The sequence below is a fragment of the Psittacula echo genome, assembly GCF_963264785.1.
Source record: "Psittacula echo genome assembly, chromosome: 6".
NCBI classification, from domain to species: Eukaryota; Metazoa; Chordata; class Aves; order Psittaciformes; family Psittacidae; genus Psittacula; species Psittacula echo.
In genome coordinates this window covers 47,210,144-47,235,230 of record NC_137743.1, presented here as the reverse complement: position 1 = coordinate 47,235,230, position 25,087 = coordinate 47,210,144, and the positions used below count along the sequence as shown (strand labels likewise).

General features: G+C 39.0%; 2 protein-coding genes across 6 annotated transcripts in view; one reads left to right on the top strand and one right to left on the bottom strand.

The window, feature by feature from the left end:
• Positions 1–499: 499 nt before the first annotated feature.
• Positions 500–25,087, bottom strand: part of LOC308222521 (RUN and FYVE domain-containing protein 2-like) — a gene marked incomplete at its 5' end in the record, with an annotated part of 53,173 nt that continues 28,585 nt past the window's right edge. The window contains 9 exons of one of the 2 annotated variants that reach the window (XM_080620650.1): positions 500–1,409; positions 6,079–6,141; positions 8,738–8,916; positions 10,037–10,125; positions 10,634–10,663; positions 10,817–10,926; positions 11,447–11,545; positions 14,407–14,506; positions 17,589–17,672. In XM_080620650.1, the coding sequence (XP_080476776.1) occupies positions 1,297–1,409; positions 6,079–6,141; positions 8,738–8,916; positions 10,037–10,125; positions 10,634–10,663; positions 10,817–10,926; positions 11,447–11,545; positions 14,407–14,506; positions 17,589–17,672 (867 nt within the window). In that variant the 3' untranslated portion in view covers positions 500–1,296. Of the gene's footprint in view, positions 1,410–6,078; positions 6,142–8,737; positions 8,917–10,036; positions 10,126–10,633; positions 10,664–10,816; positions 10,927–11,446; positions 11,546–14,406; positions 14,507–17,588; positions 17,673–25,087 lie in introns of those variants that run through there. The other variant, XM_080620651.1, reaches the window with a different exon arrangement.
• Positions 18,340–24,544, top strand: HNRNPH3 (heterogeneous nuclear ribonucleoprotein H3). Of its 4 annotated transcripts, none has more exons than XM_080621584.1 (10): positions 18,340–18,527; positions 19,762–19,898; positions 20,437–20,575; positions 21,124–21,266; positions 21,720–21,806; positions 22,150–22,268; positions 23,277–23,412; positions 23,663–23,743; positions 23,828–23,914; positions 24,241–24,544. In XM_080621584.1, exons 2-10 carry the CDS (start codon positions 19,781–19,783, stop codon positions 24,315–24,317), a joined length of 987 nt encoding a protein of 328 aa, XP_080477710.1. In that variant the 5' UTR covers positions 18,340–18,527; positions 19,762–19,780; the 3' UTR covers positions 24,318–24,544. The 4 variants fall into 4 exon arrangements, with proteins under 4 accessions (XP_080477710.1, XP_080477708.1, XP_080477711.1 ...); XM_080621582.1 differs by having other exon boundaries at positions 21,124–21,311; XM_080621585.1 differs by having other exon boundaries at positions 21,124–21,311; positions 24,206–24,340.

Below are 25,087 nucleotides of genomic sequence, written 5' to 3'. Positions count from 1 at the left end.
TGCCATCTAGCTCTTGAGCTTTGTAGTGCATTTAAATCACATTTTTAATATATTCTGTGTAGCAGTAGGAGCTAGAAACTTTTATTTCAAAGGAACCATAGGATTTTCTCACTGTTACTTGCCTCCAGATACTTAGGCTTAAGTAAGATGTAAGTAACAAGTTATGATAAAATTCAAAATAACTGAAAATAGGCACAACTAAGATCCTCATCATTTATAGACATCCAGCTGTTCCCACAGTATGAAAATGCCTTTGAGTTCAAAACACTTCATGCTGAAATATTGCAAAGAAAAAGAACTAATGCAAAGCTTAGGAGAAAAGCAAATTGAATAGGAAAACAGAGTTTTAGCTAGAATAACTGAAACAATTCAATATCGCCAATAAATCCAGAGAAAGACCAGAACACTAAAGGAAAAAGTGATAAATCTGAAAGAGTAAACTTCATGAAGAAAATTACAGCAGATCTTCAGCCTTTTAAACACAGATTACATTGCTGTGACCAATAAAGTTTTATTGCAGTTTTTAACCAGTTTTATGTGCATCAGTATGTCAATCTCTTAAATCCTTCTGCTAAAATTGTTAATTAAAAATAGACTAAGCAGCAGTACTATGAGCCACTGCAATACCATTCATGTTTGAAAACTACTGTTCATAAAAGCACATTTCTAAACCATTTACACTTTTTCATATTTTAATTCAAGTAAATTAATAAACATATGAGCATCATTACAATATATGGCAGAGAATTTTTTTATATTTTTTTTTTTTTAAAAGACTGTAGTCAGATTTCATGGAAAATGAAATGGAAAAATGAATGGAAGAAGTCTGATTATTTTATCAGAGAAGCTTACAATTCAAGCCAGGAAGCAGGAGCTTCTAACACAGAATCTTGAAACAAAGAACGGAATCATTTAAAAGCAGAAAACCAAGACTGTTGTCAGTGGACATTTTCTGAGGTCAGTGTATGTATGAAATGGCAAGATGAAAGTGAAGAAAATAATATTAAGAATCTTGAAGATTAGGAATATTGTCAATAAATTTTTTTAAATTAACAATAAGCAATCAAAGACTTTTGAGGACAGTGGTAATTCACTGCTTAGAACTAAGTTATAATCAGTGTAATATGAATTATGTGAAGGTGTGGGAAATCAGTGTCAATTTTTTCATGGTGAGTTGTTGAGGCTTTTTTTTTTGGTTGGTTGGTTTGGTTTTTGGGGTTTTGAGGGGTTTTTTGTTTGGGTTTGTTTGGTTTTTTTTTTGGGGGGGGGGGGTTTTGGGGGTTTTTTTTTGTTTTTTCAGAAAGTCAGGTTTCCTTTTAAAACAATAGCAACTCGCCCTGCAATGTCAACTCTTCCATCATTACGCAATGAAATCTTCAACTCTCCTCCACGGCGGGAACATTGAAAAGCTAAATGGAAACAAGAATCCATGGTTAAAAAAATAGTATCTATCACAAATTATATAAAAATCCAGAAACACTCATGGAAATAAGGCCTCTGTCTCCAGAAAACAAGCAGCACCAGGGCAAGAACTGTTCTAAGACACCCTGGATGGATTGTTTTTATGGATGAAGATTAGCTGGGAGTCTATCTCAGACCACAACTTGTTTATTAAGTCTGACAAAAATGCTTATTAATACAAGTAGCAAAGGATGCTTTGCTCTGATGTAGCCAAAGTTTCCTTTGTATATCTAAAGAAGCCTGTAGACCTACTATAAAGATTTTGATAATTCTCCCATTCACAGGATAGACAGTTTCTGTAGGGAAGAAGGAAGAACACTGAGTATTATCTGCATAAGAATGAAGAATCACTTTACTAGTGCTGAACATCTGAAGTAGATACTAGGTTCAAAGGATGCATTTGGCTAATAGGTAAATAAAGGTCAAGCAGGCAGTGGAAAAAGTCTACAAAGAAACAGATACTGCTTCAGTTTTCACAAACTAAGACCAAATTCTTACACAGACAAGAACAGCTATTGATTTATATAATCCTGAATATAGAATTTAATGCAGCTGGATAAAGTTTAAGTAGAAAAAACCTTCCACTTGTAAATAATTACAGAACTAAACTTTTGCCTGAACTGTTAAGTCATGTAACAGGTGGGACAATAATGCTCACTTAGCTGGTTGAGTCTATAGAGTTGTTTCAGTAGTCCAATTTTAGTTGCACAACTACTTGATCAGAAAATCATCTTGTTCAGATGGCATTAAGCAAAGGCTTGAGCTTCATATAGTGTTGTTTTTGTAAAAGACTGTAAATGGATGAAGAGGCAGGAACTTCTGCAGTCTCCTTACTCAATGGACTTTTAACAACTACAAAATTAGTTCAAAGCTAACATGCAGGCTTTTCCCCCACAAACCCCCAATTTGTAAATTAGGTAGTGATTGTATTCAGATTCCAACAGAGCACAGGATCTCACCATCTAACAAATGGTATATATATATATTGTGAGCTTTAAAACAATTTCTCAGCCACAGCTGACAAGAATGCTCTTTCTTTTAACAGGATATTAGATTCCTAGACAAAGCAAACGCTCCAAAAAGGCGGAAACAGATTGAAATAGATACTTATTACCTTTTCCATTTATAGAACCACTGGTTATTGTTTTTAACTTGTGAGCACATCTATGTATGGATTAATGCCTTCAACCCAATATTTTGGACTCTCATAAAGATCCAGATCATGCTAAATTTTATCAGTTATTATTGCCAAGTGTGGATACACAGCTAAACTCTCCCTCATGATGGCAGATGTAAATAAAAGAGATCAATTATTTTAAATCTTCAGAGGTTGGTTGGTGTTTTTTTTTTTCCTTCTTTAAATGTGGAGCTAGTGCTGCCTGTTTCGTGGCAATAAAAAAAAAGTGAAAAAAATAACCTACAAAAGCTTATATGAAAATTACATTGGACCTATTCTTTCTCTCACAAAGAAATACTGATATGTCACCCTATGTCTGGAAGTAAACAAAAATGTTACACTTGTGTATAAATGTGATGTGGTCAATCTATATGCTGCGATTACCTGGGAAAGAGGAAAGCTGCAATTACAACTCTGCAAAACTCTTCACTTCATGAGAATTCAAATTAGCAATATTTTAAATACAGGTAGATTTACTGAAGCAGCTTCCTCACATATAAAAAAAAAAAAAAAAAAAAAAAGAAAAAGGTGAAGAGATTGAAAAGTTATAAGATAAGACAGACTGTGTTGATTAAAAATTTTCCTGCATAAAGCCCCTTTTCTTCACAATAACCTGAAAGTCCTCCATAATCTGTTTGGTTCTATTAAATTCCTTACGCATCCTTATAAATGTTATCTTAGAAATGTGAAAACTACGTGAAGGGCTGGATGCAGAGACAGTTGCTAAACATGATATTCATTAGCAATTATGAAAGTCTATACATCTAATACAAGAGATTATTTTTCTTTTAAATATTGCACTCTTCAAATGAAAGAAGGCAAGGATTGACACCAAACTTTGATTTAACACTCAGCTTAAATTCAAGGACAAGTACATTGTTTCAAGAAAGATCATAAAGTATTTCACCTTGTAAAAAGACTGGAAAATTCTTTGTTGTTGGTGGGGCTAGATGTTCTTTGAAGATTTGGTCTAATAAAAGTAGGAAAAGAACCCAAACACAGGAAATTATGTCTGATACTTCAGCAGAGATGCAACTGACCTCCTCCTAGAGGTCACAATACCCGGAGATGAGAAAATAGCGTTCCTTGTTTTTATATGATTTCATTATTTATTATTTCATATGGGATCTATCTTGGAACTAACAGATCTTTCATTTTATGGAAGAAAATACTCCTTTATTCTTGCAATAAAACATATCAGATATTACAGAAGCTACCAGAGAGGTTTCTAAAAAGTCAAAAGATACCCTTATTTATTAATCTTTGGTGATATGGGCTCTTCTTGATTGGCAGCCATCTTCTCCAAATAATCTCATTAGTAATAGAATTCGCCCCACTACCACATGATACTCCTCAGTCACATGCACATAAAGAAAAGTTATTTCTCACAAACACACACAGAGACCACATGTTGATCAGATGTCTTATTCTCTTTAGATCTGTTTTGTATGATTTCTGCCATAAAAGTTGTTTGAGGACATAAATGCATGAAATATGGGGGGGCGGGGGGAAAATGGGAAGATAGAAAAAATTAGAAGATAAGACATTTTTTTCACTAACACATCAGAGAAGCTGATTACAGTACCAACTGCCTTGCTGCTTGAGATAGTTTTTCTGAAATAGCAAATGGCACAGTACATACAAAATACATGAAAACAAAAAACAGGTAGAAAGTATAATTTAAAAATACGGACAGAATTCCTGTGTGATTACTTAAAGAAGCAGTGTCTGTAAGATGGCATGGAAGAATTTCAAAATCCATATTAACATCTGAAAATGTCAAAAACTTCCGAAAAACAGACAGTCCATAAGGATGCATTACAAAAGACAGCTCCTTCTCTTCAGAAAATATGTTGAGATCACTCTCCTCCCCTTCCCCCACCCCCCCCCCCCCGAGTTATGGCAACTATCACAGATTTCATAAAGTCATAAAATGGTTTGGGTTGGAAGGGACCTTAAAGAACATCCAGTTCCAACCCCGCTGGCATGTGCAGGGACACCTTCCATTAGACCAGGTTGCTCAAAGCACCATCCAGCCTGGCCTTGAACAATTTCAGGAACGGGGCAGCCTCTACTTCTCTGGGCAACCTATGCCAGTGTCTCACCACCCTCACAGTGAAGAACATCTTCCTTGTATCTAACCTAAATCTACCCTCTTCTAGCTTAAAATCATTCCCTCTTATCGCAACTTGCCCTTGTGCGAGTTCCTCTCCAGCTTTCCTGTAGACCCCCCTTTAGGTTAATGAAAATACTAATACCTGTTCCAAATGCCCAAAATGCAAGCCATAAAGACTAAGAGGCAAAATTCCATCAAAACACATTGTCGTGGTTTAAGCCCAGCCAATAACTCAGAACCATGCAGCCGCTCTCTTACTCCCCCCACTTCTTCCTCCCCTGGCTCCTGGAGGGATGGGGAGGAGAATCAAAAGAATGTAAATCCCACGGGCTGAGATAAGAACAGTCCAGTAACTAAGGTATAACACAAAACTACTACAGCTACCATCAATAATAATAATGATAAGGGAAATAACAAGGGGAGAGAATACAATTGCTCACCACCTGCCAATCGATACCCAGCCAAACCTGAGCAGTGATCAGGGCCTTCCAGGTAATTGTCCCCAGTTTATATACTAGCATGACATGCTGTGGTATGGAATACCCCTTTGGCTACTTTGCATCAGGTGTCCTGTTTCTGCTCCCTCCCAACTTCCTGTGCCCCTCCTTCCTGGCAGAGCATAAGACTGAAATGTCCTTGCTCAGAGCAAACATTACTTAGCAACAACTAAAAACATTGGTGTTATCAGCATTGTTCCCAGGCTGAAAGTCACTGAACAGCACTGCGCCAGCTACCAAGAAGGAAAAAAAAAATGACTGCTGCTGCTGAACCCAGGACACACATAAACAACATAATCTGAAATTCACCAAGCTTCAATTACAATGAAAGGTCCAAAGAACTAAAATCCAAAATCAGAAACCAAAAACTAACCGCAGAGAATTGCAATCCAAAAACTGACACTTCATGTCATGTTGGCGGGTAGGAAAAAAAGTGATTTCTTAAAGATTACTTCACACAAAATATTACATAATAGAATCATAGAATAGTTTGGGTTGGAAGGGACCTTAAAATAATTTAGTTCCAATCCCCCTGCCATGGCAGAGACACCTTCCACTAGACCAGGTTGCTCCAAGCCCCAGTCAACCTGGCCTTGAACTTTTCTACAAAAGGAGTATCCACAACTTCTCTGGGAAGCCTGTTCCAGTGTCTCATCACCTTCACAGTAAAGAACTTTTTCCTTATGTCTAATATTCTACTTATACTGAGAAAATGGATAGGCAGTTATTGTTACATTTTGTATTCTAGTAATAATGTAAGTTTTTCCTTTTCTAGTGTGTAGCTTTCACATAAATGAGCAGCTTTGCAGGAAAACAGTTTCTCTTACCAAGCATTTCTTTCTTCCCCAGCTGCTCCGACCAGTAGCTGCCTAAGACAGCATGGGCAGATCCTTAAAAGAAATGGTAAAATAAAGTACAGAATTAAATTGGAATCACTACTTTGTAGAGCAAGCACATTCGAAATCTAAACACCATTAACAAATCAAGTGCCACATGTGTGTTTAGGACAAAACATCTGAGAGTTTGCACAGCAAACAGATCTTAAAGCTTTATGATTTAATTTATTTATGATAAAGTAGTACTACTTCCTCATCCTCTGGCTTCAATGGAGATTTTGCCTAGGCAAAGGCTTCATGATTAGTCACAATTGGTAGCTAAATAGAAATATACAAATAGTACCAATTAAAATACTTGATCCAAAGTACTCATTTGTTTACCAAAAGGGAAGTTTCCTAATAACAGAATCTCAAAATATTAAATTTGAAATATTTATTCAATGAAACACAAACAGCTCTCCATCAAAAATGTGAATAGACTTTTGGATATTTTTTTAAAAATAGAACAGGTGAATAGAAGTCATTGTGTAAAACAAAAGTATTTCCTCTTCTAACAGTTTTCACAACAAAACCTCAGAGTTTTTTTTCCAGTCTTTAATGATGGTAAGTATCAGGGTGTAACTCTAAGAAAAATGTAAGGTCTCACCACAGCTTCCGAAAACTAAAAGACCAATTTTTTAATTCCTGACCAGCAGATAACTTAAAAACTTAAGATGACTTCTCAGATTCATAGCTAGGAATGCTGCTTCAGTCTGCCTTAGCAGCTAGGAGCAAAGACACTCTGCTGGAAAACCTACTGCGAAGTAACTATCAAGGCTCAAGGACACCAGGACATGTAGCATTATTAAGAAATCATTACAAAAGAAGTATCATACAAAGCCATACCACTGTTAAAAGTATACTTCAGCAATACAATAAAAAGTTAGGTTTCTATAAAAGAAAGGACACTTAAAGATGGGAGACAAGCAACAGCAAGCTCAGAAGAATCTCAGAGATTCCAGAAACTTCTAGCTTTTCCTACATATCATAGTCATAGAATAGTTAGGGTTGGAAAGCAACTTCAGATCATTCCAACCCCCCTGTCACAGGCAGGGAAAATATCAATACTAGTCTTCCCAGAAATCCTTAGGAATGATCCCTGGTATTAGATATATCTACCAGACTCTGTCCCCAGCTTTATCAAGAAAGCAGGACTGAGAATAAGAAATAACTGAAATTCACAGCTCTTATTTCTTTGTAAACCTTTATTTCTGCTAGGAGTGTTGAATAATTAACATTATTCCAACAAAGAAATTTTCTCTTTATTTTGCAAAACATTTAATGAACATTTTTGACCAAGTTCTCAGCTGAATCATAGAATCATAGAATAGTTAGGGTTGGAAAGGACCTTAAGATCATCTAGTTCCAACCCCCCTGCCATGGGCAGGCACACCTCACACTAAACCATGCCACCCAAGGCCTCATCCAACCTGGCCTTGAACACCGTCAAGGATGGAGCATTCACAAACTCCCTGGGCAACCCATTCCAGTGCCTCACCACCCTCTCAGTAAAGAATTTCTTCCTTAGATCCAATCTAAACTTCCCCTGTTTAACCAGTTACCCCTTGTCCTATCACTACAGTCCCTGATGAAGAGTCCATCCCCAGCACCCCTATAGCCCCCCTTCAGATACTGGAAGGCTGCTATGAGGTCTCCATGAAGCCTTCTCTTCTCTAGGCTGAATAGCCCCAACTTTCTCAGCCTATCTTCATATGGGAGGTGCTCCAGTCCCCTGATCATCCTCGTGGCCCTCCTCTGGACTTGTTCCAGCAGTTCCATGTCCTTTTTATGTTGAGGACGCCAAAACTGCACACAATACTCCAAGTGAGGTCTCACAAGAGCAGAGTAGAGGGGCAGGATCACCTCCTTTGACCTGCTGGTCATGCTCCTTTTGATGCAGCCCAGGATACGGTTGGCTTTCTGGGCTGCGAGTGCACACTGCCGGCTCATGTTAATTTTCTCATCAACCAACACCCCCAAGTCCTTCTCTGCAGGGCTACTCTGAATCTCTTCTCTGCCCTACCTGTAGCTGTGCCTGGGATTGCTTCGACCCAGGAATAATAATTAACCTGTGATTAACTGGTACCTAAGCAAATAACATCATTCTGTAGCAACCACCATCACACCCACTGAGTGGAATATCAAAGGAATAGGCAGAGAACAAGTAAGTCTTCCTGTCACCAAATACACAACTGGCTGAGTTGTTATTATTCATAGGCATGAATATCCATAATAAGTGTCAAGAAACTAGAGGACAGCTCAGCTGAAGTACAAAAATAAATACAGACACCAACAAAAGTGGATATGAACTTCTACTGCAATATTCATTCAATACTATACTAGCCTTTCACTTTAATTGGAATACTTCAGGGAAAAGACCTGAAAAAAGATATAGGAATATCTGGCCTGATGGTAATAAGCTGATTTTTTCTGCAAGAGTTGGCATCAATCCTGAAAGGTTTCAGTTTAATGAGCACACTCCTGCTACCCATATAAAACAGCCACTTATAAGAGAGACCCCAAAGTACAAAACAAGATTAATAAAGTTTAGTAAGAACCTTTTAATTGAACTGAAACAAGAGTAAGAGTTGCTTATCACCCAAGCACATACCTGTAACAGGGTCTTCCAGAACTCCATACCAAGGTGCAAAATATCTGGAGTAAAAATCATGGCCTTTATGTTTTCCACTGGAATTTCCCTTAAGAGTGAGTATGAGTCCTTTCACCTTTCCTGTCCTTTCAGCTGACAAAAAGCGTTGTGCGCTCACCTGTAGTTCTTCCAACACAGACCTTGAATGTAATTGTAGAATTTTATTAGCCCATATTCTTCACTTTACATGAATTTAAGTATTGGAAAGGAACTACAAAATCATCTTCTCTACAATTCCTAAACAACCACAGTAAAATGTTAGAAAAACAAGATTCCTAGCATTGCCCTCCCAAAGAAATTTGACAGAAGACCACCCTGAATATAATATGCTCTGAGTGGGCACAGAAAGAACTTCAAGCCATGCATTTCCTATTTATTTCTGAAAACAGAGCATCCTGGAATATTAGCTACAGAAGAGCACACTTTGTTTCAATGTTTAACAATTGAAAGGAGTATTTCATCACTACAGAACGCAAATAAGTAAGCACTCTAACTCCTTTCAGAGAAAGCAAATAACTAACACCATTCAGATCTTCATGGAATTCTAAAGCACTCTACAACAGTCTCAAGTCTGTGAAGTTGCAGATTGCTCACAACAAAATAAAGTCTGAAAGAGTAACAATAAAAGTACTTAGCTGAGGATATTTCTATCCCCCAGCTATCCAAATCTCTAAGCATTAGTTAGGCCAAACTTCAAGTGAAAATGATAACTTGGCCTGATTAATGAGGTTGCGTTTTGGCAATATATATTCAAATGATACTTAACGATGAAATTCAGATCTCTGAAATTAACAAATGCTTTGGAATCTGAATTGGAGTAAATAGCTACAAAGCTACTTATGATGCTGTTAAGTACATGTAAGCAGATTACAGTCAAATATGAGTAAGAATCCATGGCACTGTCTAGCAAAGCAGACCTCTAAGCTATGCAACTATTACTTCTTCATATGAGAAACAAGACTCCTATTTTCCTGCTACATTACTGGATCATTTTTTTACTCAGACAGATGGGGAAAACACGCCATTGTCAAAACTGTTTCGTACACCTCTGCAGGTTCAATAAGCTCACATTAGAAGATAACTGTTTAACACAGAAGTTTAAATAAGAGTTTTTAATCTTCACCTAGTTTTAATCTTCAATCTAGTTTTAAAACTAGACAAACCAGCCTAGTATGTACGGAATGGAGGCTAAGCAAGCAGACTCAATTACTGTACACTTGATTTTAAAAAAAAAAAAAAAAAAAAAAAAGGATAAGACACCTTTCATAAGCATCACTGAGGCGGACTAAGAGTTTCTTTGTGTCAGGAGAGTAACGAAGATCTTGAACAATCATGTCACCAACGGCTGCCTGGTGTAAAAATTAAAGGAGACCAAGAAAACTTCTTAATTTGAATATAAAATATTATTTTCTCAAGATTTTCATAGAACACATTCCCTGCTAGAACAGGGCTTATGAAAGGTCTCTCATGCAGCCACAAAGTACATGCAAGCAAGAAAAAAAAAAATGCACGAAGTGCATGAATGGATATGGGTAGGTGCTAAGATCTCTCTGCATGTCAACTCACAAAGAAATTCAGGGATCCAGAAGAGCACAAGGACACTAGATTGCCCTCACATGCATACAATAGGATGAAAACGCCACAGAGAGAAATACTAACGCTCTAAACAATGGTAGTGGGAAACAAACATTCAACTGCAGAATTTTTGAGAATTCAATTTCTCAGGCTGCATGACTCAGACCTTCAAAGCTTAATGTTTCAAGAGTACATTAAGCAATGGCATCTTAACACTTTTCAACAATTTTAACATACAAGTATAGCTATTATGTGTTTCTAAAACATAGATTCTTTATTTACCTTTATTAACTCTTCTACTTCCTGAAGTACCTGAAGAAAATATCAAAAAAATCCACACTGTAATAAATAGAACATATATATGTATGTATCTATTCAACTACAGATAGATACACTTATAATACACATGTAAACGTAAACACATGATTTCCTTGAAAGCATTTAATGAATAAAACTGTGACTGACCTGTGGGTAGGTTAAGTAAAGTGGTAAGTCCAGGACAATATGATCTTCCACTTGTCTGGATCTTAATTCCCCACTCAGTGTCACAAATGTGAGAACTGGATTTTTGTTTTCTAGAAAGAAAAAACATTGCAATATTATCAAATGTAAGAATTGGAACCTATATTATAGTTCTTAGAGTAGCTCAGTACAGTTAGAAAAAGTTATTTGCGTTAGTTACTAAAATACAGTAACTACAATAAACCTACAGTAAAAAACTATAGACAAAATTCCCAACTAAATAAATAAACTGCTGAGGCTAATAAAAGCAGTGACTACAAGGAATCTTTTCTCTGTGTTTCTAGAATGAATGGAAATTTCCTTTAAACAGGAAGAGCAATATTCCATATTCATCAAATTCTACTGTCACTCTCCCAGATGACATCTGCATATTTAGTACTTAGGGCATCAGAATCCAAGGCATCAGACTACAACCTTGTAATTACAGAGCAGTTGCAAAAGACAATACCTAAGGTATCTCCATGTGTGTTCTCTAAATGTTCTAAATATTTAATTGCCTTTGTTGTAGAAAATACAGATTTTTTTAATTAAATTTTCTAAAAAGTTATAGTAATAAATAGCTTGTAATAATACTTTGTATGTGAAACAACACAGCAGCTGCTGCAAGTGTAGCATGACCACAGAGAGGAACTTCGTTGGCTGGGGTGAACCATCTGAGTCCAAAGCAGGAACCTTGAAAATAAAATTTAGTGTTACTAAGTTGAAGAAGTCTCAAAACTTTATGTAGAATGATGACATTTCAGTTAATCAGAACGCATGTTATAATCTGTCTTGGTCTTAAACACACTTTTAGTAATTTAGGAATTACACTTTTAGGAACCTATTTTGTACTGACTTTTGAAACAGCTATTGCTTTTCAGTCAGGTCAACAACAGGAGACTACTACTAACAGAGGAAAGCTACTTGGTTACAAAAACAAAGGAGCTGCAGAGCAGAAATGACTGTCTGCCTGAGAACTAAACCTGTGAATCAGAGGCATTCTTGAGAAGTTCAGCTGGCACCTTTGAAGCGCTGCTGAGTAGCTAGAAACTGGAGACATGCCGATATCGTGGGTTAGCACACAAACAAAACTGGAACAGCAACTTATCACCTGCAAAGGTGAAAAATAATCTGGAAAAAGGGAAAAACATTCTGAGAAAGTAAAATCGGTAACTGACACTGGGTGTTCTAACTGAAAGAACAGGAGAACAACCTGGAAAAATAAAAACTGGTTTGAAAGAATAGAAAACATCATCATCTATTGGCTGTTCAAGTAAAAACCAGGAATTTACAGCATTTACTGGCCTCTTGAAGTGGCAGCGTCCTATGTTCTCTTATGTCTCTCAATTAATTATGTCTAATTAATTCTTACCCAAAATGAAACTTTTCTCTCTGACAACTTTCTGTGCTGCATAGATCCTTTAGGGGTTAGATAGTTTTAATGGTATAAGTGAAATTTTATCAGAGCTAGATCAGTTATGAATTATTTTGCTTAAACCACAATCAAGTCTGGTAAAAGCCTCTAGTGTATACTAACTCTTCATTTCACTAGAAACCGTATTTCTATTTGTTGTTTAAAAAAAATTGGAACCCAAGTGCACTATAGTTGGTTTCGTGTAGCTCTTGCAGACTTACACCACAACATTTAAGATAATGCTTATGAAAATATATTTCAAGTGAATAATTACCAAACACAACTAAAAGGTGCAAGAGAAACAAATGATATCTAAAAAGAAACCCCAAACAAGTCTTGTCATCACTCCTACGAAAAACCAGTGCATTAAAATCAGTCCGCTCTCCAATGAAAACAAATAGAATCCCACAAAACCTAGTGGATGAAACTAAAGAGCGTGGCAGAGAACTGCAGACACAGAACCACAGAACCTAGAAGCCTGCCCTAGTGTTAATACACTCCCTCAAGTGGAAATTGTGGCTGAAAGCTGGAGAAAATGGAATCAGCCATGCCCAACCAGAGACAGACAGGCTGTGTGACCCAGAACACTTGCCTGAATGTTGAGATATACAGTCATACACAAACTAAGAAGATATTTTGTACTCTCATAAGTCAATATAACCCTAAAATAATGTAGATATTTTTAAAATTAAAAATGCACTGATCACAAACTCATACTCCTGGCAAAAACACACTTTGTCCGGGAGCCCTTAAGACATCAATTATGTTCCAGAGAGGATGACAGTCTCACAAATGACATTCTGATGTGTCTGGTCTACTCTTGCTCCTACCACCACTCAATACACATTCTCAGGTGTAGCTCAGTTGCTATATTTCTTTGCAAAAATTGTGCTACTCTTCAGCAGTTGCATGGGTCTCATGTCACAAATTCTACTCCCATTAACATCAAAAGCACTTTGATAAAATAAATAAATGTATTAAATGTATTGGCAAGGTGTTAACATGAAACAATGTTAATATGAGAAATGAAAAGTGTCATCACTTCTTGATTCAAGCATTAGTCTAACCCTAAAATAAATTCCAATTTATTAACAATAGGAGTAAATGAGGATAGTTACAACTTTAAGAAAATCCTCTTTAATAACAGAGAATGTACAAAATCCCACTCTCTGAACAATCAAACAATAAAGAACAGTTTCTTTGCATGCTGTTCTAAGGCCTCTTTCATACAGCCAGTAACTCCAAAGCTGTTCATACCGCTCTTCCACTATGTCGTATCAAAGCAAGGGCGTGCCAACACAAATACTTTAGCCTAGAATCAAACTCCAGGCTAGCGGTTTCCAGTCCCTTGGCTCTTGCTACCACACAACTGCAAAGTAAGCAGATTCAGCAAACTGATTCAGCTGAAAACTAATCCACAAAGCTATTTAGAATGGATTCTGTATTTGTCTGGTTTTTATCTTCTCTAGTGTCCCTCCATTTCATTGCCCATAATATATATATATACACACACATGCTCTCACAACACCAGTGAAGTCTCTCCTTTCAAACCAATCAAAAGAGTAGCCTAATGTGCTTCCTTTGGGCAACTTCTGATTTCCCACTTTTGTTGGAAACCTGTCTTTTCTGGTACTGGCTCCACAGATCACTTACAAGATTTAGTGACAAACTCAGATAATAGCTTATGGTTACCCCCAGTGATGACTTCCTGAACAGCCAAGCCAGATTCTACTCACTTTGCAGTCTTGTGCATGTGAAATAAACACATTCCATCTCTATTCTTCTGAAGAAATTCTCTCAGGAGATTGTTAATAGTAAGGGAACAACTAATTGAAGGATCTTTGCATAGCATTTTCAGGAGATTTTCTATATATAACTTGCTTATTTAGTAAAAGACACTAAGCCAAATGGTTTAATTTATGAATAATAAATGTTTGCATATTCTAAAATGGATTTCACGTAGAGCACAAACACTTTAAAGAATCCATGTGTAAAAGGCTTACTATATTCTTAAGAAGATACATCACAATTCCAAGATTTTGCTTTGGCTGTCTTAAAAGTTACCACCATTCCTTATAAATGCACCCAGTGTTTCCTATTCCCTTGTGAGAGATTGTGGTGGGTAAACAGATCCACTCACTTTTGGTGAAGTCATCTCCAGGGTACAGTTTTCTGATGAAAGCAGTTTCTGAAAGGCTCATTTCCATTGCAATTTTTTGGTGCAAATCTTCATCCAAGTCCTAATGATGAAACAATAAATCCAACTAAAAGCAGGCCAAAAAAAATGCAGAATCAAACTTTCTGTCAAATAAACACAGTCATTTCATTTTCTATTATAATAAAACAGATTCATTTTTAGTTCAAAATACTGAGAATAAAAAAAAAAGAAAAAAAAGAAAAAAAAAAAAACAAACCAAAAACCCCAAACTAAGCATAAAATGGAAAGACTAGTCAACTAGTTCCATCATTGTGATAAATAGGCATTTCTAATATCTGTCTTATTAGTTTACAAATTCTTGGAATACATGGAAAATCAAATCACCAAAGAACCTAAACTTAGTCTTTCCATGAACATGATACTTTTTTTTTTTTTAGTTATAAGTCACACTGAGAAGACATTATTATCATAACCTAAAAATAACTACAACTCTCTTCTAACTCTGAACAATGCATGCCAGAAAGAGGTGTGTAGTAATTGCTGCGGCAATGACCAAAGTGGCTGATCAGTGCTTATGGCCTCGATACTCTTCTTTAGACAATGGGAACAAAATGGTAAATCAAAAGAAGCTGAGGGGAGATAAACTGAAAAAAAAAAAAAAAAAAAAAAAAAAAAGGCTGGAGCTCACTACATTCTGCTTTAACTGCCCGCAGCTTTAAATCCTGAGAAGGGTTCAAAAGTGAACATTGATTCCAGGACACACAAGTTGCAGTGACTGTATAAAATTCTACTTCATCCTTGCTTCACTGCTTTTTCCCGACAATTATGGTGAACAAAGAATCTGGTCTATAAATATGGAAACACAAATGAAATAAAGTGCTGCGTGGACTTGGTTAGGTTCAACCTCTAAGAGATAAGCAAAGTTAGCAGAGCGAATTTTTATTTCCCTTAATAATGTTAATACTTTTCAGCCAAAGATCCCATATTACACAAATGAAACAATAACTAATGCATACCATAGACCCGTATTTGCAGAGTGAATTCTATGCAGTGAAACAACATTCTAACTTTTTACAGTAGCAAGCGCCTCTCCTTTATTCCAGAACAACAGTTCTGTCAGTTATTCTAAAGACACTAAACCAGAACAAAGACCAACCAAAATGTTATTAAAAATAATAGAACTTTACTGAACTACTGCCATCCTGTGGCATTCCTGAAACACAGAAAGGGCTTGTTTTGCCATCCCTGCATTACTCCCAAGGGATTTTGTAAAACATCTGCTGAGACTCTGAATGGAACAGAAATATTGCCACTAGCTGCACCTTGCTTTCTTGGAGCTTAGAACAAAATTATGAATGAGAACATCAGCTTCAACTATGACACTAAAGCCTGTAGCCACAGGCACTGGAGAAAAAAAAAATAATAAAAAATCTCCACATTCCAAAGGCAACATGCAAGTAACTTGCCCCCACAACATATTAATGTAATGAAGTAAAATTAATATGAAAATGCAAATAGAAGCTCATCGTTTCAAAGTAAGTTCATTCTGAGAGAAATTATTTAGATTTCAGGTAGCCAAAAATACCTCTGAAGTGAGATGTTCTCAGTCATAACTTTAGCTGATCTGATAAGTAGGCTACATTGTACAAGATCTAGGCTTAGAAACATCTAGAAAGGATTCATATTGTCAGTTCAAGCTACTGCCATTGACTGCTCTAGATACATTTTCTTATAATTTTCATGAACTGTTACTATACTGATACAGGGGGCTTGATATAAGAAACACTAGTGCCTGGAAAAAACAGAGTTAAAGTACTTTTTAGCTTAACTTAAGTTGTAGAAAGAAAACTATGTTATAAGTCTGTGGAATTTAGGGGCCCCACTAAACATGAGTTAATTGTTTCACACTAGCCTTCTAAAGTATAACATTTCACACCAGCCTTCTAAAGTATAACATTTCACACCAGCCTTCTACTTATCAGTTAGTTCAAAGAAAGAGCCTCCCAAACATCTGCTAGCTTGGGATACTCCTTGCCTGCCCATCCTGCAATAAATTTTGCAGGAAGGTCACCCTGTTCTAAATCTTTGCTAGTTAACAGAAGAATTACAGATATGGCTGGTTTCAGCCAATTGTGTAACCACTGGGGCGTCCAACTGTGCCAAAGGTGAAAAGTTTAAGAAGAGGAAGGCTCGTTTACTTCATCTTGAAGACCCCTACTTACAAGAGGAAGACTCATTTACTTCATCCTGAGACCTTCACCCATGACCACGGGGGGGCCACTGCGCATGCGCAAAGGACCTTTTACCTCATAATACGAAGCAGGGATAGGTCATGAATATGTATAGGCGTGTAACTTTAGAGGATAAATGTAGCAGGAGACGACACTGAGGTGTGCATACTTTGGAGGAGCTATCCCCATGCACCTCAGCGCTGAATAAAAGCATACCTACTTTACAACTTTAACGAGCTGTGGAGTCAATCCGCGTATCAATACAAATAATGTAAGGCCTATTTGGTAGAAATTGTCAACAGTGTACCAGTTAGAACCAACTTGTTCAGAGCACTTTAAGGAGAAAGAAGTCTACTGTCAATTGCACCAAAACCACCATGCAAATTCGAAGCAACAAAATTGACTGTGGAAACTTGGTTAAAGCTGAACTTGACGTACTAATGGTATGAGATTCAGATCCAGGTCTATACTCCCCCTCATTCTTTCCCTAAAAAGAAAAAAGAAAGAAAAAAAAAAAAAAAAAGGGGGGGGGGGAACTCATAACCAATCACAAAACCCCCACATCAAAATCACAAAATCAAACCCCACACTCTTTTAAGAGTTAATAGTTCAAAAACTATAGAGTGATTTAACGCACTTCTTTTCAGAGATTTCATTCTTAATGCAGTTAGAATACAACCAGTATGTGCCCTAATAAAAATGAATCTAAAACCCCACAAAAAATACACAACATGTCATGTATGAAATCGTTCTAATGGAAAAAGCGCACCTCTGTGCTAATATCGCTATATTCAGGAGCAAGAGCGAACGCTTTCAAGCGGAACTCCTGAGTAAAGAAACCAAAACCTAATGTAGTGCTAAGAGCCTAGGTCAAGTACAGAATGGTAAATACCAGTACAGTCACCCTAAAGTAGTTAGGGTTTTTTAACTTACATTTTCAAGCAGACAAACTGCCGCAGGATTTCCAAAAAACGGAAGGTTTGTAAAAGCATCAACCGTAAAAACAGGAATTTGCATTGTTGCTCGCACCTATTTAGTCTTAAACTGTTTTCTGCAAAGTGCTTTCTAACCTGTTTTAGCCCCAGCTGATAGCAGAACTCCAAGTTAATGTTTCCCTAACACCAAGAAGAGCCAGCGGCTCTCATCTCGTCACTTCCGAGTGCATACACGAACAGAAGCTTCCTTTCACACCCCCAGCGCTCAGCGCCCATTTTCAATTCTTTAAGAAAGCTTTTAACCTCTTCTTTTGTATCGACTTCTTCCAAGCACCAGAACACTCCCACCACAGAGCCCGCCCCAGCGGCATTTATGAGAGGCTTCCCTGGGTCTGACCTGCCGCGGGTTCACCTCTGCTGCGGGAACACGCCCACCCTCCCAAATCCACGCGGGGGAAGCCGGCCACCCTGCGCGACACACTCAAGGGGAGGGCCACCCAATCGCCGCCCGTGTGAGGCGATCCCTGGGCAGCCATTGCGGCGCACGCGCCGCAGCCACTTTCTACTAGAACCGCGCGCGCGCTCCCAACCGTGAGCTCGCTTAGCGCCAAAGTGAACAGGAGGACCGCGTGATTATGAGCCCACTGCGCATGCACCTCAACGCCCTTCAGCCGCAGCCGTGAAAGGAATAGGCGGGAACTCACTAGCCACCGCGCGCGTGCGCTATTGCTTCCCCGCGGAGGCGCGCATGTGCCTGGTGCGCCTAGCCAGGGCTAAGGAGCGTGGCGTGGCTATCGCGATATTTGCGTAGTCGGGACGCTCTTCAGCCCGCGTCCCTTCCGTAGATTTTGAGCCTCCTGGCTCGTTGGTAGTGTGGAGTCTCCTTTCCGGCAGAAGCTCCTGTCGGAGCACGTCGAGGGGTGCGCGAAGGTCTCCGGTGAGTGGGGAGGGGGAGTGGACGTGATGTGCCCTAGCTGGACAGGCCAGGCGGCGATAGCAGTCGGGGCTTGGGCTCTGAGGCGAGCTGTCCTTCCTGCTTCTCGGCGTGGCGTTGGGGCCAGCGCCCGCCTGAGGGAGCCGTGGGCGGCGGCAAACCTGGAGAAGAGCGTGGGGGAGGGGGCGGTACGGCGCCTCTACGCGGAGCCTCGTTCCTGAGCGCGGCCGCCATTTTGAGTGGTGGAGTCGAGGGTGGTGGCGGCCTCAGGAGAACGGTGGCTGGCGGCGAAGGACTCTTGTGGGGCTGAGATTGAACGGGGGGAGGCCGCGCAGCTCCTCCGAGGCGGAGAGGTGGCAACGGGGCCCGGCGGGGAGCTGGGTTGGAGCGGGGGGGTTGGGAGGGGGCGGTACCGAGGAGGCGCGGTAAATGGCGCCGGGAAGTGAGCGGTGGGTCAAGGCCGCGATTTCGGCGGTAGTCAGTGCTGCGGATCGGATGGATTGTGGCGTGGAGGGAAAGCGTGCGGTGGTGCGTCGATCAGCGCACAAAGAGGGCGGCGATTGAGGTTCTCGGACTGTTGAGGATCGATTGCCACGCCGCCCATTGTGGAGCGCTTACGGGCGCGCTTCCCGCCGCCAGTCTGTTCCTTTCACCCCTCCCAACACAGCTCCGGGCCCAGGGCGGTGTGAGGGACCGAGGCGGCGGCGCGGGTCCGACTTCCCCTTCCCGCTGGGGTCTCGGTGCGCCAACACCCCTCTGCCCCTCAAGGTGATGCCGCGGGTCCCCGGCTTGTCCCGGGCAATGTAACTCGAGTTAACGCATCGCCGGTACTTCCGGTAGGGAAGACGGAAAAAAAACCCCAAACAAACCAACAAAACCAAAAACCCCCACATCTGGGCGCTTTATTTGCAGACAAAGGATGGTCTTGTGGTTCCTGCCCCTTCTTCAACTGACATGCTTTAAAAGAAAATAAATAATAAAAAATGCTGAACACAAAACCTTAAAGCCTGGATGTTGAATGTACTCTTGAGTAAATAATGAGCTTTATGTGCTGTGCCTCCCCACGTGCTTCCCTCCCTACACACTGTGTTCCCTGTCAGAGTACAGTTTTAAATTTGTAATAGAAATACAGCTTATTATCCACAGTACTAGATATCCAAAGACAAACTACCTGGTGTGTTGTTTTTTTTTTTTAACGTTTCAACATTTTTCTTTATTTTTTTTTTCTTTTTTGAAGGGTTTGGTTTAAATAAAAGATGGACTGGACTGGAAAACATAATGGGCCAAATGATACAACTAATGATGGAACAGTGGTACGACTTCGAGGCCTGCCATTTGGTTGCAGCAAAGAAGAGATTGTTCAGTTTTTCCAAGGTACCTCTAGTATAGTCGAAGTCTAGTGACTGGATTTTCTTACCTCTTTTACACAATGTGTTGTACATTTTAATTTGTAATAGCCATTAATGGGGTGGATTGGGAGGGATTGTGTTAAATTAGTTTATCTTGAATAAGAATTATGCCCTGTAAATGAAGTAGAAATAACAATAGATGTAGTAAAATACACAGTATATTTCTAACTTTGTCAAGGTGGTAAACACGTTATGCATATTGGGATAACTGAATGTTAGCTGATGATCCAAGTGGATCAGTTAAATTGACTGGTAGCTATATTTTCTTCATGTAACTTAGGTGGTTGTATTTTTGCATAGCTTAAACTGAAAAGAAGTATGGATAAATCCATAAATGTTTAATGAAAGATGACTGGCTTGTATTGTTGGGTGATGGGGGAAATGAGGTGGTTTTCTTTTTCGTTCTTGTTGTTTAGATATGCTATAAGTATTTGCTACAGATGGGAATGTTTCAGCCTTTAACACTGTTCCCCTTGATGGGGTTATTTGTCCTTGGGTTAAAGGGTTGGAAATCGTGCCAAATGGGATAACATTGACGCTGGACTACCAGGGGAGAAGCACAGGGGAGGCCTTCGTGCAGTTTGCTTCAAAGGAGATAGCAGAAAATGCTCTGGGGAAACACAAGGAAAGAATAGGGCACAGGTGGGGATGGAGAGTTTGGGATGGTGTTACATCTTTATTTTTGGGGGTTGTGGGTCAGTAATGCTTTTGGGTGGGTGGGGACCATTATATGGAACTGGCTGTTTTTAAGAATTTCTGTAACTGATCCTAAGTTAACTTGGGAAATACAATAGACTTGGGGGGTGGGGGAGACAGTATTGCCTGGGTAGCTTTCTAAACTCAGAAAATTGTATCAGTCGTTCTTGTGTAGGGTAATTTGTGATTAATGCTACTATAGCTTAGACACTGTTTTTCAGCAGTATGTTTCTCATACTGGAAAGACATGATTTATGCTTAATTTGTACAGCTAGAATTTTCACATAGTAATTTCTGCCACTGTAAAGTGTTTTGGGGTTTTTTGTATACTTAAGATTCTTACGGTTTTGAGGAGAAACTTAAGTTGTATGGTAGCTAGCCAACTTCTATTGGATTGTATATCTAGCTATAGAAAACATAGTATGGCCTTTTTTAATATTCAGACAGCTTTTGCATGTATGCTTATTGGTACCTTGAAAATCCTCTTTTATTAGATATATTGAAATCTTCAAAAGTAGTAAGAGCGAAATCAGAGGATTCAGTGACATGCCAAGAAGAATGATGGGACAACAACGGCCTGGACCATATGATAGACCATTAGGAGGAAGAGGGGGTTATTATGGAGCTGGGCGTGGAAGTATGTATGACAGAATGCGTCGAGGAGGTGGTGGATATGACGGTGGTATGTTTATCTAATGAATGGAGGTTCTGTTGTCAGTCTTGTGTTTCTGACATTTTTGTCAAGAAATAAAGAAATGGCAGTAGCTGCAGGTCCCACTGGGTTTGATGCACTTCCCAAGAAATTTTTACTTGTGATGTATCAAGAAATGTGACTTAGTACTTAAAATTAATGGAAATAATAAGGAAACTCTGCTTTCAGCAAAATTGGATCTCACTTGCATGTTTCAGCCCTTTTACTATGTAAAAGGAAACGTACATCTGCACTCTGTACGGGAATTTAGGTTTAACAGTCTTAGAGGCTGTTTGTGAACTGCTGGGTGTCCAAAGACTGAAAAGTTGACTCTTGTGCTTTGCTTTGTGAATTTTGAGTATTAATGTAATGATTTCTTTCTTTCTGTCCTCTGCCCAGGATATGGTGGCTTTGATGATTATGGTGGCTATAATAACTATGGCTATGGAAACGATGGCTATGATGACAGAATGAGGGATGGGAGAGGTAAAATAAACTTTTTGCTAATAGCTTGCTTAAAAATACATTATTTGAGTTGTAGGACATCCAAGTCAGAAACAATTGCTTTCTTCATTAGATTATTTTGTTCAGAAATAAGGTTGTTCAAAAGGGGGGGGAGGGGTGGAATTGGGGCATCTTAGGAAAAGGTAAATACATTGCTTAGGGTGTTTTCTGATTAAGTGTTTGGGTTGATAGATAGGAAGTGTAAACAACTTGCATTCAGTGGTATAACATGAGTGCTTTCAGAAAACCAGTAGTAAAGACTTTCCTGGCTTTTCAGGATGATCTTACAAGTGTGTGGTCTTGTTTGGTTTGGGTTTTTTAACAGGCATGGGGGGACATGGCTATGGTGGAGCTGGAGAAGCAGGCTCAGGTTTCCACGGTGGCGGTCACTTTGTTCACATGAGAGGACTGCCTTTTCGAGCAACAGAAAATGATATTGCTAATGTAAGTACAATAGGAAAAAGGGCTTTTTAATGCGAAGAGTTTGCATGTTCCTGTCTGTCTTACTAGAAACTTGAAGTTCCCGAACAAGTGATTGATAGTTCTAATAGGTCTGCAGACTCTCGTAAGAGAGCAGGGTGGTGGATAAAAGCACCTCTGTAAAATTTTGGGAATACATTCTTGTGTCAGAATAGATGTGCTGTTTCTAGGGGGAGAAGTTTTCTTAAGATACAAGGCCCTAGGGCCTGGTTTAAACAGAGCCCTTTTCCAGGTTGGGGCTCCATCTTTGTTAGTTGTACCTATATATTATATATGGAAATCTTGATTCTTCGTTACTTGGGGCTGTGGAGGGGTGTGTGTGGTTTTTCTTGGAGGGGGAGGGGAGTTAATTGAGCTACATTCTCTTCAGTCAGTTTGATAATTTTCTTTAAGACTCAAGAGAACAAGGGCTAAACTTGAGGCTTTGAATCGGAGCATGTTATTGCAAGTTGATGAGTAGTACTTCTGTACTGTATCAAAGGTTCATTTGCATATACTGGTTGGTAAAAAGGCTGTTAGTCAGAAGCACCACTGTATCTCTTTTGAGTTCTGTAGCAAGGAAGACTGGTCTGATTGACAGCTTTAGTATGTCCTTGAGAAATGTATTTGGCTCTGCTGCTTCAAAACCAAACTAATTATCTTCCTTTTCCAGCATGGCATCATATTAAAACTTGTTGCTTAAAGCAGTGTGTGTGGGCAGGAATTCTTGTTCCTATCTTTGCTTTTAAAGAAAGCTCCTCGAGCTCTGTAGCTGGAGCTCTTTGAGCTGTATAATAATAATAGATAGTAAAAGCAGACTGACCTAATGTTGAAGGTCCACTATTGCTGAGTAATACTTTGGAAATTAATTACTAAATTTATACGGTAGAATGAGGTTAAATTGATGCAGTGCTCCACTAACCACTGGGGTGGGAGAAGTACCTGGTTTGAATTCTGTATTAATCTGATTTTATGGTTGTTTTATATTCTTAGTTCTTCTCACCACTGAACCCTATAAGAGTTCACATTGATATTGGAGCAGATGGAAGAGCCACTGGAGAGGCAGATGTGGAATTTGTAACACATGAGGATGCAGTAGCTGCCATGTCTAAGGATAAAAATCACATGCGTGAGTATTGTATTTACCTGAAGCTTTCTTTGACTAGGCTTTAGCAGGGTATATAAGGGTAAAATTAATATTATGGTTTAAATGGCATTTAACTTAGTTTGCTCTGCCATTTATCTTTCAGAATTGCTTTTTGTGGGCAACTGTTACTTGTAAGGTGGTGGGGTTTTGTTTGGTTTGGTTTTATTTTTCTTTTTTGCTGTGTGCTTCTGGTTTCTGAAACAAAACACAAAGGCTTTTTTGTTTCCTACAGAGCATCGATATATTGAACTGTTCCTGAATTCAACTGCTGGAGGTGGTTCTGGCATGGGAGGCTATGGCAGAGATGGAATGGGTATGTATCAATTCCAACCTTAGCCAACATTTTGCCCAGTGTAAAGAGTTCCAAGTTTGTAATGATGCACTTCTTGCTTTTCAGATCAAGGTTACGGCCCTGTGGGTAGAATGGGAATGGGTAGCAATTACAGTGGAGGATATGGAACTCCTGATGGCCTGGGTGGATATAGTAAGTATAAGTTTTGCTTTTCATGTATTTGTTGGAAATGCTGTTAATGTCCATCTAGTAATGGATGATGGGGCAGGGTGGGGGGCATTGTGGGCTGGGGGGGGCTGGGAGGAGAGGGAGGGGGGCAAGCAGTTCAGTTTAAACTGTAAATCACTTGGGGGTTTATCATTTTGCTACTACAGCAAATGCTTGTTAAAAAAAAACAGTGCTGATGTATTTTTGTTTTAGTAGAAGTTAAGTCATTTCAACCAACTGTTCTGTATTACCCATCACATTTTTTCTTTTTTTAAGGTATGTATGCGTGACCTTGTGTCAATTGTTTGCAGGTCGTGGCAGTGGAAATAGTGGAGGATACTATGGGCAAGGCAGTATGGGTGGAGGAGGATGGCGTGGAATGTATTGAAGGGTAGCCTTGCTTCTACAAAACATCCTGGAAGAAACAGTCTCTGGTCTACTAGACTTTCTTACAAAATTTAATTTCTTTTGTATTTTAAGAACTTTATAATGACTGAAGGAATGTGTTTTCACAATATTATTTGGTAAGCAACAGATTGTGATGGGAAAATCTGTTTTCTGTAGGTTTTATTTGTTGCATACTCTGACTTTAAATAAATTTTTATATTCAAACCACTGATGTTGATACTTTTTATACTAGTTACTCCTAAGGATGTATTACATATTCAAGACTACAGTCGGTTTAAGATGTTGTACTGTGGTTCAATAAAGGTGGTTGTACTGTGACTCCTATGAACACTGATTCAGTTCTATGTAATCTTGGTGTAGTAATTGAATTTGAAAAATCCACTTGTTCAAGGGGATAAAAGGTAGATGACTAGGTTAGTTGATTTGGTAACAGTATTTCCTAAACCCTTTTCATAAGTTGTGTAATAATCTCAACACAGCGTAAAGCTCTGGAGGCCAAGTCATTGTGCTGGCTTTTTTGTACTACCACAATCCACCATCACCTTCAAGCGCATGGCTGCTTAAACAAGTAGTGCCCAGGTTTTGTGCCTGCACAAAATCAAGCAGTGATGGTTATTTCCACACATGTAACGTGCAAACTAAACTGTAATACTAGCACAGCTTTTTGCTAACACATAATGGGTCACATACCAGTTAGTTTGGAGCTCTCTACTTAATCTTTCTTTTCCCTAAAAACTGCTTTTGGGAAGA